This window comes from Culex quinquefasciatus, chromosome 2 (genome assembly GCF_015732765.1).
Source record: "Culex quinquefasciatus strain JHB chromosome 2, VPISU_Cqui_1.0_pri_paternal, whole genome shotgun sequence".
Taxonomy (NCBI): Eukaryota; Metazoa; Arthropoda; class Insecta; order Diptera; family Culicidae; genus Culex; species Culex quinquefasciatus.
In genome coordinates, this window is record NC_051862.1 from 204,369,186 (window position 1) to 204,385,675 (window position 16,490).

The following is a 16,490-nucleotide window of genomic DNA, read 5'->3' on the forward strand; positions in this document are numbered from 1 at the left end:
GAACAAAACGTAGTACTAGGTTCCTGTCAAACTTTAATTTTTTATATGTTTCATCACAAAATGTGCAAAGTGCCCAAGGGGTGTAAATACTTTTTTTACATACTGTAATTTTCCATACAAATTTGGCAGCTGTCCATACAAAAATGGTGTATGAAAATTAAAAAATCTGTATCTTTTGGTGGGTCTCGTGGCGCAGGGGTAGCGGCTTCGGCTGCCGATCCCGATAATGCTATGAGACGCGGGTTCGATTCCCGCCTTATCCACTGAGCTTCTATCGGATGGTGAAGTAAAACGTCGGTCCCGGTTTCTCCTGTCTCGTCAGAGGCGCTGGAGCAGAAATCCCACGTTAGAGGAAGGCCATGCCCCGGGGGGCGTAGTGCCAATAGTTTCGTTTTTCGTATCTTTTGAAGGAATTTTTTGATCGATTTGGTGTTTTCGGCAAAGTTGTAGGTATGGATAAGGACTACACTGAAAAGAAATGATACACGGTAAAAAAAAAGATTTTTAATTTAATTTTTTGTCACTAAGGCCGATGCAAATGTTTAAAAAAGTTTTTGTCCCTCGGCCCTGGCCGAGGTCAAGGGGGGGGCAAAAAAATAAAAAAAAAAAATAAAAATTTAAATAACAAGCCATAATCTTCACATTTAAATGAAAAAAGTGTTTTAAAATGCATTTTACACTAGTTCAGTTGTTTTGCAATCATTAGTTTTCAAAAAATCTAAGATCTGATAAAAACAAAAATTGTATCGAAAAAAAAAGATTTTGCATCGAAAATTTTCAAAAAATCTTAACATTTTTTAATAAACCCAAACATGCTAAAAATGATTTTAAACGCAGGAGAATGTATTTTAATTTGATTTCAGCTGGTTGCTGGTTGATTTGAAAAAACACTATTTTTGATTTTATTTTTTGATATGTTTTAGGGGACATAAAATTACAACTTTTCAGAAATTTCCTGGTTGTGCTAAAAAACTTTGACCGAGTTATGAATTTTTGAATCAATACCAATTAAAAAAAAAAAAAAAAAAAACGAAACATTGGTCGCAAAAATTTTTCAACTTCCGTTTTAGATGTAAAATCAAATTTGCAATCAAAAAGTACTAAAGTGAAATTTTGATAAAGTTCACCGTTTTCGAGTTAAAGCCACTATTTTGCAAGTTTTTTGAAAATAGTAGCAGTTTTTTTATTTTTTTAAATTAGTGCACATGTTTGCCCACCTTTGAAAAAATATTTTTGAAAAGCTGAGAAAATTCTCTATATCTCAGCAATTAATGGTCCGATTTACAATATTATAATGTGAAACACTCGTGAAATTTTCCGATCATTTCGAATAAAAATATTCTCAAAATTTTTAAATCAAGACTAACATTTCAAAAGGGCCAAAAATTCAATTATACGCCCTTTTAGATTGTTAGTCTTGGTTTAAAAATTTTGAAAATATTTTTTATTTTTTCACATCATACCAAAGTCTTGCATGTAAAAGGGCACTACAATACCAAACCATGTTATTGTAGATTTAGCTCGTAGCTGGATTTTCTGGCATCTTCTCACGGTCATTGGAAACGGTCGTGAATAGACCTAGGGGTTCCCAGTTGGAGTGAAAAAATTCAATTTGTAGAAAAATTGTGGATTATTCAATTCAATTCAATTCGGTTTTATTGGTGAATAATCAAGATACAATGAGTTATTTTGAAGTGCATAACAGAGTTTTGGAGTTCCTTACAGCTGTGTGTTGCATCATAATCCATTTAGGAACAATTATTTCTTTAACTAAGGCACTAGCAAGAGTAAGAAAAAACTATAAAAAAAATTTACAGAAAAAAATTGTGGATTAAAATTTAGCTTTTTTATCTCTTCTCCGACATCAGGAATAATTGTTTGAACATGCTCGCAATTTTTTTTATTCCGTCGGAAAAATATTATTTTTCTTGAAAAAATTTTCATTTTTAATCACATGATCACCCCTAATTCTGGCTCGACGCCGCCATCATGCGACCGCGTGCTCCGTTTGTTTGTCAACAAAGCTGCAGCTGGATGGTGAGACGAAGTGAGGGGGGAAGAGATTTTGACATTTTATGCCCGCATCTGGCCCGCCGCCTATTTCGTCGGTCGTTGACTCGCCGGTCGTTTCCAGCGACCGCTTCCAGCTAGGAACTGATCGTACAATATTCCAAGGGTAAAATAATACCACAAAATAAAGCCATTTCAATACCAAGTTTCAATTCCATTGCTTGAATACCTAAACTTGGTATCGGCATGGTTTTTAGGTATTCCCGCACCCTTGGAAAATCAGATTTTGGTATTCCTGTGGTTTTTCACAAACATTTTTCAGTGCTACAGCCAAATCTACTCACCTGGTGATTCCATGTTGTTCTTAGTGATATTCTTCACCAAATCGAATACATTTGTCAGTAATGAACGGCGTGTGCTTGAAGCTTCTGAAAAATAACAAGATTGAAAAATAAGTGTTTTTTAAATGAAACTGGATTGAAATTCATCAAAATTCAATAATCTGTCGATTGACTCGTTTTTTGTAGTAAATGGTTATCCCGACTTACAGAAATTTCAACGATTTTAAAAAAAATCTTAGCGGGTATATAAAAAAATGAAAATCAGCTTTACCATTTTTCGCAAAATAATTATCTCATAAAAATTGGTTAAATATTTCCCATAGTTTCAGAGGAATTTGAAAAAAGCACTTTAATACCAAAATGTGGTATCCTGACTTAAAAAATTTTCCACAATTTTAAGTCATTTCTTTAGGCGGTATATCAAAAATGTATAAAATCAAGTTTGAAATTTCCCGTTTTCAATGAAAGTATTCGCATCGAGACATCATTTTTGCGCAAAATTGTTTATTTTGTCAAAATTGGTCAAAATTTTCTCATGGTTTCAGAAGAATTTGAGAAAATACTGTAATACCAAAAGAATACCAAAATATGGTGTTCGACCATTGACAAATTCTGCAATTTAACAATATCAAAACAATACCATAAATTGGTATCATACCAAATTTTGCTCTTGCCAAAATATGATATTGATACAAGAGAAAGGTATTATTACTCTTTTCCCTTGTTATTTACGCATGCTCGGGTCTTCTCCGACCACGCGGTCGATACCTCCAGAAACACAACTCGCCCATCAACCGCAGTCCTCGTGCTACGAGTCAGTCAAGATAAGAAACAATATATGCTTCAATCACGATTCGATCGGGATGACGTTGGTCACAGCTCGTGCCTCAAACTAGTTCCTAGCTGTCTTACTTGGTGACGGTCCCCGAGGTTCTTCTCTACATTCTGTGGCATAGAAATAGAAGTCAAGGTGGCCGTCAATGAATTGACATCTTCGCGCTAAATCATCGCGCGAGCACTATCTCTCCTGGCTGGTCTGCAGGGGGTTCAGCTCGGAGAAATGGCGCTGGGGAAGTCCCGTTGAATCGGTGATAATTCATCGACAACTATTATAAGTTCAGGGTTGTTACGGACGGCGCGGATCGCGCGGATGGCGCGGATGGCGCGTATCGCGCGGATCTGGCGCGGATTTGCTGGCTAATTTTGTTCAGGCGCGGATTTCGCGCGGATAGCAATTTTGATAAATAAAATAATTGAGAACGATAGAATTTCTTTCAAGTTACAAAAAAATATTATTACCAATTCAATAAATTCAATCTTTCTCGTTGAGTGCAAGTGCAAATAATCTTCAAGGAGCGTTTATTTTTAAAAATGTATCATAATATCTTACATAAATTTTACATTTTTTTTTAAACATTTGCTTATGTGGTTTAAATATTTTTATGTTATTATTCACAGGGTACATTCAATTTTTTATCTTCTTAATCATATTTCAAACTTTTTCCAAAAATTTAAACATAAGGATTAACATAAATGATTGCTAGGGTATGTTCCGGATTGGATTTAACCCTTAGATTTATTTTTTAAGCTCAGTACAGGCTATCAAAGGTTCCAAGGCATTTTTTAATATAACAAACAATAAATATTAAGAGATCATATTAATAACCATTTTATTAAAATCAAAATTACAAAATTCGAAAACTACAGCATTTCAAATATTTTAAGCTATGAAGCATTTTAGATTTAAAAAAAAAAATAAATCTAAAATTTATATTCCCGTCTAAAAGCGAAATATTATAACTAAAAAAAATAGAAATCTGAAGTTCAAAAATTTGAAAATTTCAGAATTTACATATTCAAATATACAAAAAATAGAATTCATAATTAGAAATTGCCAAAACTTACAGACTCAAAAACGCAAAAAGAAAATCGAATTAGCACATTGAAAAATCACGAAAAAAAATTACATTGGAAGAAATATTTTTATAATTCTTTAAATCCTTATTTTTTTAAGAATGTACCTAAATTCTGTAATTATTAAATTTTTAAATTATTTGATTATTGAATTATTAAATTATTAAATTATTAAATTATTAAATTATTAAATTATTAAATTATTATATTATTAAATAATTAAATTATTAAATTATTAAATTATTAAATTATTAAATAATTAAATTATTAAATTATTAAATTATTAAATTATTAAATTATTAAATTATTAAATTATTAAATTATTAAATTATTAAATTATTAAATTATTAAATTATTAAATTATTAAATTATTAAATTATTAAATTATTAAATTATTAAATTATTAAATTATTAAATTATTAAATTATTAAATTATTAAATTATTAAATTATTAAATTATTAAATTATTAAATTATTAAATTATTAAATTATTAAATTATTAAATTATTAAATTATTAAATTATTAAATTATTAAATTATTAAATTATTAAATTATTAAATTATTAAATTAATAAATTATTAAATTATTAAATTATTAAATTATGAAATTATTAAATTATTAAATTATTAAATTATTAAATTATTAAATTATTGAATTATTAAATTATTAAATTATTAAATTATTAAATTATTAAATTATTAAATTATTAAATTATTAAATTATTAAATTATTAAATTATTAAATTATTAAATTATTAAAGTATTAAATTATTAAATTATTAAATTATTAAATTATTAAATTATTAAATTATTAAATTATTAAATTATTAAATTATTAAATTATTAAATTTTTAAATTATTAAATTATTAAATTATTAAATTATTAAATTATTAAATTATTAAATTATTAAATTATTAAATTATTAAATTATTAAATTATTAAATTATTAAATTATTAAATTATTAAATTATTAAATTATTAAATTATTAAATTATTAAATTATTAAATTATTAAATTATTTAATTATTAAATTATTAAATTATTAAATTATTAAATTATTAAATTATTAAATTATTAAATTATTAAATTATTAAATTATTAAATTATTAAATTATTAAATTATTAAATTATTAAATTATTAAATTATTAAATTATTAAATTATTAAATTATTAAATAATTAAATTATTAAATTATTAAATTATTAAATTATTAAATTATTAAATTATTAAAAAATTAAATAATTAAATTATTAAATACCACTATTTTTGCCATTTTCTTAGTTTGGATCATTTCCGGAGTCATATTTTAGTTAGAAAATTTTAGAAAAGAAAATAATAGAAATTTCGTTTTTCGATTTTACGGAGTAAAATTTTGGCGAGAATTATCGAGTACAAAGTCATTAGATTTTTAAATTTTGTGGTTGAATTTTTAAATTTTTGAATTTAAAATTTTATTTTTCTCCTGAATTTGTTTTCAAAGCAATGATATTTAAATTGTTACATCAACTGCTAGTAATCTTTCAGAAGTGGCGAAAAAGGTTGGTGCAGGTGGGATTTGAATCCACAACGGTACTGATCCAAATGCTTTCTAAGTTATTCTTTTTCGTTTAAAAAAAATAGTCATTATGTTACTCTCTTCTATGTTTGTCGCGATTTTTTTTTTATATGGCGCGAATTTCGCGCGGATTGGGTTTTGGGTCGGCGCGGATCTGGCGCGGATTTTTTTTCAACTTGTCCGTAACAACCCTGTAAGTTGAATCCCATTCATCACGAACGATTCGTATGCCGCCGCTGACGATGCCTTCGGGGTACACTTTCATTAATGATTTATCAAGAGACGGGGCAACATTCTTCGCGGCACTCGTACAAAGTTCATCGCTTTATGAGTCACATGCTTATGAGTTGAGTTGATTGGTGAATGCTGCGCTGTAGTGGAATCCATTGGAAAGGGAGTTCCCTCTGCATCCGGAAATATTGAGTAATAAGAAACTTATGGAAATAAACTTAGAAAGTTGTGATTCATTTGCCACATGACCGTTAATAGCTCATTACCTGTAATGAATCTTTAAACTCTCTTTCCTTTCTCAATGATCTACTCAAGAATGGGTGGTTAACACTTATGTATACGCTTACAGAGCGTAAATATGTGCTTAAATTTGCTGACTTACTTCCAAGTGCGGATTCTAATTGCTATTTTCTTCTTTATCTGTTTGTTTTCAACAGGAAAAAAAAAGATCCCAGCCTGCACCGCTAAAGAACATTGCAGCAAAGTGCCCGCTGTTATGTAGGCCACGATGATTGTCTGTGACTGAAAGAGGTGAGTTTTCTCAGCAGCTTATTTGTTCTCCGCCATGTTTCTGCCAAGAAGTGCAGGCAGGCCAAGTTCAAACATCGGAATGCCTCCGGGCGAGCATCTCAACGACGACGACGACGACGAGAGAATTCGAGCAAGCGCGAACACAAACAGTTCCGGAAATTATTTCTGCCATCGGTTTACCAGCGCAAGACGGACAGAAAGGATTGTCGGTTGGGAATCCTGCTTCCGTTTCTGCTTGAAGCTTGATGTTAGACATAATGTGCCTAGTTTCGACCTAAGATGTACCTATTTTCGCCTTTAACAAGGCTTATGAAATTCCAGCAAAGACTCGGCAAATAGTTTGCAAAACCCCATCTAGAGCAATCCCATATGACATTGAAAAGGATTCCCGGTGGTGCAGAAGGAAGTATCATCATCTTCAATGTCGTTACCGTCACCCCCACCACAGTCCCATCAACCGTGAAAGTAGACAGTTTGAGGATTCGCTTGTCACCACGCTGCTGCAGATGTTTGAGCATTGCTTGTTTTTTGCCTCCGGTCGGTTGGATGTCATGTGGATATCTATGGGAAAGCACATAGATGCGCCCCCGCTCGGTCTATCGATGTGCCAGTTATGTCATTTATCGGTGAAATTATTTGAACAAAGTGTGGTGGGTGACGAAGCTGACGGGGATGTCAAAAGATTGAAATTTTTAGGGTCCGAGGACATAAAATCAAACTGAATTGTAGAAATATCAGCAGATTAGATTCATGTAAACTGTATTTCGACGCTGTCTTGCTATCTTGTCGCACATCGCTTTCTAACATTAAAAAAAACACGTTTTAATGTTTGAACTTGAACATACAAAAAAAAACATTCAAAATTACGCCCTTTTGAAATGTTAGTCTTGATTTGAAAATTTTGACAATATTATTTTTGGAAAAGATCGGAAAGTTTCACGAATGTTTCATATTTTAACATTGTAAATCGGACCATTAGTTGCTGAAATAGTCGTTAGAAAATGGTGGGTTGTTTGGGTGAGACTTAATTTTCCTGTTTTTAAACCTTTGCATGGCAATATCTCAGCAACTAAAGGTGTTATCCACAAAGTACAAAAAAGCAAAATATAGACAATTCTCAGCTCATCAAATATATTTTTTCAAAATTGGGTGAACATGTGCTTTAATTAAAAAAAAAATAAAAACTGCGACTATTTTCAAAAAAGTTACCTAAAAATGGCTATAACTTGAAAACGGTGCACTTTATCAAAATTTCACTAAATTACTTATTGATTTCAAATTTGATTTTACATCGAAAAATGAAGTTTTGCGACCAATATTTGGATTTTTGAAAAAATGTATTGATTCAAAATTCATAACTCGGTCAAAGATTTTTGCCCAACCTGGAAATTTCTGAAAAGTTGGCATTTTGCAAATCAAGTTTAGTGACAAAAATACATCAAAAACCACAAAAAATTTTTACCGTGTATCATTTTTTTTCAATGTAGTCCTTATCTATACCTACAACTTTGCCGAAGATTCCAAATCGATCAAAAAATTCCTTCAAAAGATATTTTTTTTTTGAATTTTTATATATCCTTTTTGTATGGACAGCTGCCAAATTTGTATGGAAAAATATTTGGACAAACTAATGATGCAAAATGGCTTCTTTGGGCATACCGAAGGCACCAAAAAAGCTTCAGCCTGATTAAAAAATATAAAAAAAATCGAATGTCCGAAATCTGAGAGAATTGCTAATATGGGACATTCATGCGAACATGGGCAGTAAATATGTACGTGAAAACCATTTTTTTTATAAAATTAAGTGCAGGTATCACAAAATTGCTGCAATCACAAATCAGCAAAATATTAATTAATTTTTTGAAAACGTCTTTTCCAATTTGTGATCGCAAAATGCAAAATTTATAAAGAGTTTGAAAATCCTTTATTTGTTAGAACCATCCATAAACCACGTGGACACGTGGGGGGGGGGGGGGAACAGATTCCCAAAAAAGTGTCCACGTGGTTTATGGATGATCTCTGATATAAAAAAGCATAAATAAACGTTATTCAATATTCAATTTCACACAGTTTTAAATCATTTTTTTAAGTTTGTTTATTTGAAATAAAAAATTGCAGTAGACTTTCATACAGCAATTCCATTTGAAAAGAGCCTAAACCGAAAAAAAAGTTCTCCGATCGGGCTCAACATTTTTCTGGTAGTTCCTTGGCGAAAATAATTAGACCCGTATTTTTTTGTTTAGCCATTAGGGTGACCTACATCTTGCTAGGGTGGCTCAAAAAATAGCAATTTTCGTAATTTTTCACAAAAACCACTTTTTCAAAACATTATATCTTCGCGTCATTCCATCTGATTTTAGCTGTCTTAGACGCAAAAGAAAGGTGATTAGTTTTGCTATTTGAGAAAAATAGTAAGCAATTTCAAAAATCTAGCTTAACATTTGAAAAAGTCGTATGAAAACTTAAAATGGCGTTTTGACCGTGTCTGGACCAAAGAGCCTATGTCTGAAAATATTTTTATCGGATTCCTCGGAAAATTTCACATAACATATCCAAAAATGTGGCGATGTCGAACCGTACGTTTCCGAGTTATGATTTTTTGAAAATAAAAACTGAGTAACGATAACTTAAAAATTTCAGCGGTGACCTATACATAATAGAGTACCAAATTTTTTGTAATTAAACTACGCAACTTTTGGTACCCTTAAAAATTGTGTTGTAATTCGGAATTTCACAAAAACTCTAAATATTTCTTAACCCAATATGCTACATATGATTATCAATACATAAAAATGCATTTTGGATTGTTTTCAGTTAAACAGATTTCTGTTTTAATTGAAATTTGGAAGCTTTAATTTTTTCTTCCCCCTGATTTTTCGGACCATTAATTTAAAAAAGACTTAAAACATAGATTTTGACAATTTACAGTGTTGGGGTTTAGGTTCAGAACCTTGAAATGTGCTTTTCAAAAAAAAAATATGTTTTTTTGTCATACTGATATTTGCCGAGATAATGTTTCTTGAAAGCTAGGACAAGTTTTAAACATTTTACATTTGTTCTCAATTTCAGCTCTTGGCAAGGTTGTTTTCTTAAAAAATAATAAAATTTTCTTTGTCCAAAATTAATGCTGTATTGTTTTTTTTAGCTTCTGGAAATTTTTTTTTGTAATTGGAAAATCTAAGCGATTTATCGTATTTGCTGAATCATTTGAATTATAACCAACAGCGTGCTTCCTTAGAAATTTGTTCTAAACTTGGTCAGGGAATGTCCATAAACGACGTAATTTTCAAAACGTCCATATTGTTACCCCATCTTCTTCGAGCTGGGCTTGCTAGTGATTATATTAACAATTCAAAATATTCGCTGACATTATTTTGCTCTAAAGTCTGATAAATCTGCACACTAGAGCAAACAGAAGTAATCGATAGAAACAAAAGTTGCTCTCTTGCTTACAGTCTTGCATTCAAGCTTGTGTGAAAATTATCTTTTTTAAATGTTTTCTTCATGAATTTAATACTTTAATTGTAGAAATCTTATCGTTGATTTAGGATTTATGTACTAAGTAATTCTGGTATTAATGTGAATCGACCGATTTTTTTTTAATCTGTTAAAAGTCACTTGAAGCAAACTTAAAGCGTTTAATTAGCCTTCAATAACAACAAGAGAGATCCACAATGTCAGCAACCCAGTTCATTACGTCGCTATTATTTCGGGTTCCAGAGTAATAATTGTTTTTTTTTTTGCTTCGTTTGCTTGTTTTCCATCAACTGATTTTCTTTCTTTTCAATTTCTCTCTCTCCCTCCTTCCAGAACCCTTCTCATTGGAGTGAAACCCAGCTCAATTTGTCCTACTGGCCTCAACGGGGCTAGCAGGCCTGCAGGCGGACACAGACTCACCGTATCCCGGGGACCTCTTTTTTTCCGGGTGAACTTGGAGTAATTATTCCTACCACCAACAGTTAGCTGGTAGAAGAGGAAAAAATCCTGTTGAAAAAAGAAAAACAAGTGAAAATAACGTCGGAAGAGCCTCGAAGTTTTTGAGGCGTGTCCAAATTGTTGGCCATAAGTCGTCAGAACACAGTCACAACAGAAAATGTCACATCACAGCGATGACCAGTTGCTGCAGGCGGGAAGCGATTCCTTCTGGGAGCCCGGCAACTACAAACGGACCACCAAGCGGATAGAGGATGGTTACAGGTTAGTTCTTATATGTGTTATTATTACTATTTTAATTTTGATTTATTTATTTAAATTAATTTTGATCGAATATGTACTATCAAATCATTTCTTCCTTTTTTTAACTTGAGCCCTATCTACTAAACTTTTTCTAATGCTATGTTTGGCGGATGATCGATCGGCGGTCAACGTTTTTATCTTGATTGACTTTTGTTTTCCTCTATTTCTCTTCACGTTCATAGATTGTGCACAGACCTGCAAACGCTGATACAGGAACGGGCAGAAATCGAAAAAGGCTACGCCAAGAGCTTGAAGACCTGGTCGAAAAAATGGGGCGAACTGATTGAAAAAGGTTAGTTTATTAGATAGAAACTTCCAGTCGTTCGTCAAAGGTCGTCGTCATGAAAAATGTAACAGGTTGGGTAATGTGTGGTTCCAATTTTGGTATTCTTCAAACTTTCGTCTGATTTAAACACACACCACCCTCGCCTTAAAAAAAAAACAATAAAATGCTGCGTCCGGCCATCGTCATCGGCGTAGTCGTTGCAACAAATATGACCTAGTCAATGTCACGGTCGTTGCGCTGCTACTGTTCGGACTGCAGTATGACGAATTAACTTCATACACATACAGAAACTGCAGAAAAAAAAGTGCGCCAGCCAACCCTCAAATGATGCCCTGCCTGGCTGCACGCTTGGGCACTTTGTTGCACGCTGGACGTTCGTTGTTAGTTTTTCCCTTATTTTGTGGAATTGTTGGTGGAAATTATGCTGAGTTGGTACTACATGAACATGAACATAATATTCAATTCATTAAATAATGTTTGCAATTTACATTTTTCAGCTATTTAAGTAGCAAAAATACTTCTGAATTTTAAAAAGACTTATCTGAAGTTCAAGTTCCCAAATGTATTTTCTCTATATTCCATATCCACACCATTCTTGATGAAGCCTTGGTTCATACTTTTTTTTTGAAACACTTTTGAAATGCTTTAATTCATTCTACTCTTTTCACTTGCATTCATGATAACAATATGATCGGTAAAGATAAACAGAATGTACTCATTATGTACTTATTTTGCTTTAAATTACAAAAAATCACAGTTTGTTAGTTTACTGTATCTCTGAACATCATAATCAATAAAAATCGTGAAAATATGAACAAAATTCTAGATTCCATAATCATTCTGCCTTTCGAGACATTCGGCCTTAGGAGACGTTCTGCCTTCTGAGCAAAAGACAAAATTGACTTTTGAGTTTCGGCCTTTTGAGGCAATCCCAAATTTGTGATAGCTTATTTTTCTGAGTACAATGACCCTTTGTACGACAGCAAAGAATTTAAAATGGATTTTTAAATCAATTAAAAAAATATAACCTCGCGGCCCTTCTTGACAGAAAAGGTCCTACTTGACAGCTCATTTTAAGGAGGTTCATCGAAAAAAAAATTTCTTGTCAATTTATTTTTTTGTATTAAAATGAAAAATTGGACAAAATCCACGAAAAATCTAGAAATAGGCGTAAATGTGTGATTTATTGTCAAAAAGTTTAGAAATGTCGGGGATCCCAAGCATGCTTGTTTAAAAATTATGTTGTAACTCTTGATTAACTTTGTAATATTTTCTACAATTCTGGAGTTTTTTTTTAAGTTCCAATAAACAAAATTTTCAGTTTTTGCTTTTTGGGTGTTTTTAATACCCCTGACTCAAGGCGGTTTCAAAAACACACAAAAAGCATTAACTTCAAATTTGGTTTATTGGACCTTTTCAAAAAAAATAAATAAATAAATAAATTCCAGAAATTCAAATTAATTTCTCTCAAATCATTTTAAATGTAAGATTCCTTTCAACATTTTGGTCTTCTAACAATGAAAAAGGCTATTAAAGAAAGTTGTGGGTGAATCTGATGGCAAGATTTCATGTATTTTAATACTTTTTTTTAATCAATAGATTTTTATTTATTTGTGATCAAGGCCGATGCAAATATTTTTCAAAGTTTTTGTCTATCGGCTCTGGCTGGGATTAAAAAAGTGAAATAATATGCCATAGTTTCAACATATGAATGAAAAAAGAGTTTTAAAAAGCCTTTTACAAATGATATTTTGCAATCATAAGTTTTAAAAAAATGTAAGGTTTGACGAAAACCAAAATGCTGTGCATCAAACATTTTCAAAAATTCTAATTATTTTTTAATAAACCCAAACATGCTAAAAATGATTCCAAATGCAGGGGAATGCATATAAATTTTCAGGGTAGGAATTTTAATTGTTTTATGTGACTTTGCCAATGTTTTTAAAAATGTAATTTTTTAGGGGTCAACTTTGGCTGTGTTTTTTTCTTACGTTTTCTATATTTTAAGTGAAAAGAAGTATGCAGTAATTTTTGTAGTGTGTCAGACTATGCCTCTACGCATTTTTTACAATTTAAATGATAAAGGTGTCATTCTATAGCGGAAAATGTGAAAAACAAGCAAAATAAAAAATTAAAAGTGACTGTAAAAACATGAAACAATTAGATAACCAAAATGTAATGATAGTAGGTGGTAGACTAGGCCAAATACTACCAAAAACAAACAAAACTAAACAAGATAAAAGCAAATTCAAATACTAAAAATGAAACAAGACAAACATGAAATAAAGTTTTTCGTAGAACAAAAGTTGCTCAAAATGACCTCATCCTAAACACGGGAAAATAAAAATTTTCGAACAAAAATTTGAGCGGTATTAGGGGGTTAGGGTTAACAAACTTTACTCCCTTCGATTTTTTTTTATTTTTCGATATAAATTTGTGCACAAAAAGTGCCATCTGTTGAGCTATAGGATATGACGGACTCTTAAGGAGGCATTAGACTATGACAACATCAACTCAGTCTCTAGGCTCTCATGCAGTTTTGCGCGGGATATCATCAAGTTGAGCATGAGCATGAGCATGAGAGACCACCCATGGTTGTCCTTCTCCGTTGCTGAACAGGACCATAATATCCCATCAGCACAACCGGTCACACGCTTCAACGATCAAATGATGTTTCCCTTATCAACAGCATGCATGAATGCTCTGAAAAGATAAAACATCACGATCATCAAAACTAGAGCCGGTGCGAATAGGAAACAGTCGTTGGCCACCAACGGCGCCCGCCTTGTCAGTTTGTAGATCTCGAGGGAATGGGACGGGAATGTTAGTTAGCACAGGCTGCTACCAAGGGTGGGTTCTATACGATATCCACACCCCCGCGTGTGCCGGAAAACTACTTCTACTTGGGATTTTGTTAGTGGGTAAGGGTAATGGCCAGGATTCAACATAGAGGATGATGATGCGACCCAATAATCAATAAATTTTGTTTAATGGTGTGATGTATTATGCATTCTCAAGGCAAACAGTCGGAGTATGCGGATGAGGCTATTCCCGGTTATTTGGGTTATTTGGTGTTGAGTTTAGCATAAATGATTTAATCTTAGACAGCCGGCTGTGGAAAGATAAAACCAACTAAAATGCGAAAACGCGAAACCGCCCGGATCGAAATACACGCACAATCGGGGGGACAACAAAGACGGAAACGGCAACGAAAATCCTGCGCGAAGACCGCGACGCGCACCGTTCAAATTCTCCAACGCAACTGTCAAACATCCCGAAACCGCCCGGATCGAAATACACACACATTCGGGGGGACAACAAAGACGGAAACGGCAACGAAAATCCTGCGTGAGGAACGCGACGCACACCGTTCAAATTCTCCAACTCAACTCTTTTGCGCGGGATATCATCAAGTTCTTGAAAAACAAATATAATAGAGGTGATGTTAATTTAGTAAAATTGTTAAAACAAAAACCTCTTAAAGATAAACCTATTTGAGCAACTCTCTACGAAATCGGGCGACATCGACCATTTTTTTTTTTTTTTTATTTGGCTCAAACTTTGTGGGGGTCTTCCCTATGACCAAAGATGCTATTTGTGTCATTGGTTCACCCATACAAATCTCCATACAATTTTGGCTGCTGTCCATACAAAAATGGTACGTAAATATTCAAACAGCTGTAACTTTTGAGTGAATTTTCTGATCAATTTGATGTCTTCGGCAAAGTTCTAGGTATTGTTGAGGACTATTGAGAAAAAAATAGGTACACAGAAAAAAAAAATTGCAGAATTTTTAATCAACTTTTTTTTCACAAAAACTCAATTTCCCAAAATACGTATTTTTTGATTTTCGAGATTTTTTTATATGTTTTAGTGGACAAAAACCTGCAACTTTCGAGCCATAGAGAAATATGGTCAAAAAATCTGCCGCTGAGTTATGAATTTTTGAAGAAAAACCAGAGATTTTTGAAAAAAGCGTAGTGTAATGCAAAAACAAATGTGACGTAATTTTTTATAGTAGAATTGAATTTCCAAATCGAAAAGTACTTTACAAATTTTTTGATAAAGGGCTCTATTTTCAAGATATAGCCACCGAAAGTTTGATTTTAGCGAAATATTTGCAGTTTTTCGATTTTATAAAATAGTGACCATGAGTAACCATTTCTAAAAATATTTTTTTGAAAAGTTCAGAAAATTTGCTATACAATTGTCCAAGCGACATTGAAGATTGGACCTCTGGTTGCTGAGATACAGCGGCTTAAAGGAAAAGAAACAGGAAAATTGAAGTTTTCTAAGTCTCACCCAAACAACCCACTCGGATGGGATTATGGCGGATTTTCAATGTTAAAACATGAAACATTCGTAAAATTTACCAATCTTTTCGAAAAAAAAATATTTTGAGAAAAATTAAATCAAGACTTACATTTGAAAAGGGCGTAAAAAATCACTATTTTTTCAAAAATTCATAACTCGGAGGCAGATTTTTTGACCATGTTTCTCTATGGCTCAAAAGTTGCGGATTTTTGTCCCCTAAAACATATAAAAAAATCTCGAAAATAAAAAAATACGTATTTTGGGAAATTGTTTTTTTTTTTGTGAAAAAAAGTTGATTAAAAAATCTGCAAATGATTTTTTCCGTGTCCTATTTTTTCTCAAAAGTCCTCAACAATACCTACAACTTTGCCGAAGAGACCAATTTGATCAGAAAATTCACTCAAAAGTTACAGCTGTTTGAATATTTACGTACCATTTATGTATGGACAGCAGCCAAAATTGTATGGAGACTTGTATGGGTGAACCAATGCATTGCAATGGCACAAAATAGCTTCATTGGTCATAGGGAAGACCCCCACAAAGTTTGAGCAAAATAATAAAAAATACAAATAAAATCCATTTCCGGTTTTGGTACAGAATTACTCATTTGGCTAATAAGTGCTACAAACTCATTTTGCACATTTTGAAATTATTCTGAACCACTGCAATGACTGCAAACACACCCGCACTCGGATACAAAAAAAACTCATACTAACTTCCACAAGCCTGAAGCATCAGCAGCAGCAGAGCCGGCAACAAATTGCGAGTGCGCTATTTATAAGTGGATGTGTGCGGCTGAATATTTATCATCCCTGCGTCGTGAGCGTCGACGTCTGAACAAGACTAATAAGCGCCGCCGACGCTGACGTGTTCCGGTGTTCTGAATGATGATCCCCCCCGCGACGACCTCCTTCTTGATGGGCCTGCCACTTGCTGCTGTTAACAACAGGTGGTTCAAATCTCGGGTTAGTTTTCAAAAGGTCGTAAGCGCCAGTTGTTCAAAATTTATTTTTTGGCACGGTTGCACTCTTCTAACGCACTACTAACGATCTACTCGAGCAGAATTTCCAA

The 16,490-nt window shown here is 32.4% G+C and overlaps 1 protein-coding gene across 2 annotated transcripts in view; it reads left to right on the forward strand.

Annotated features, from left to right (window-relative positions):
* LOC6034385 (protein kinase C and casein kinase II substrate protein 3) overlaps positions 1-16,490 on the forward strand; it is an 88,873-nt gene that overhangs the window by 52,554 nt on the left and 19,829 nt on the right. For both annotated transcript variants that reach the window (XM_038252053.1, XM_038252054.1), the window contains exons 2-4: positions 6,490-6,583; positions 10,394-10,780; positions 11,002-11,111. In XM_038252053.1, the coding sequence (XP_038107981.1) occupies positions 10,677-10,780; positions 11,002-11,111 (214 nt within the window). In that variant the 5' untranslated portion in view covers positions 6,490-6,583; positions 10,394-10,676. The remainder of the gene's footprint in view (positions 1-6,489; positions 6,584-10,393; positions 10,781-11,001; positions 11,112-16,490) is intronic.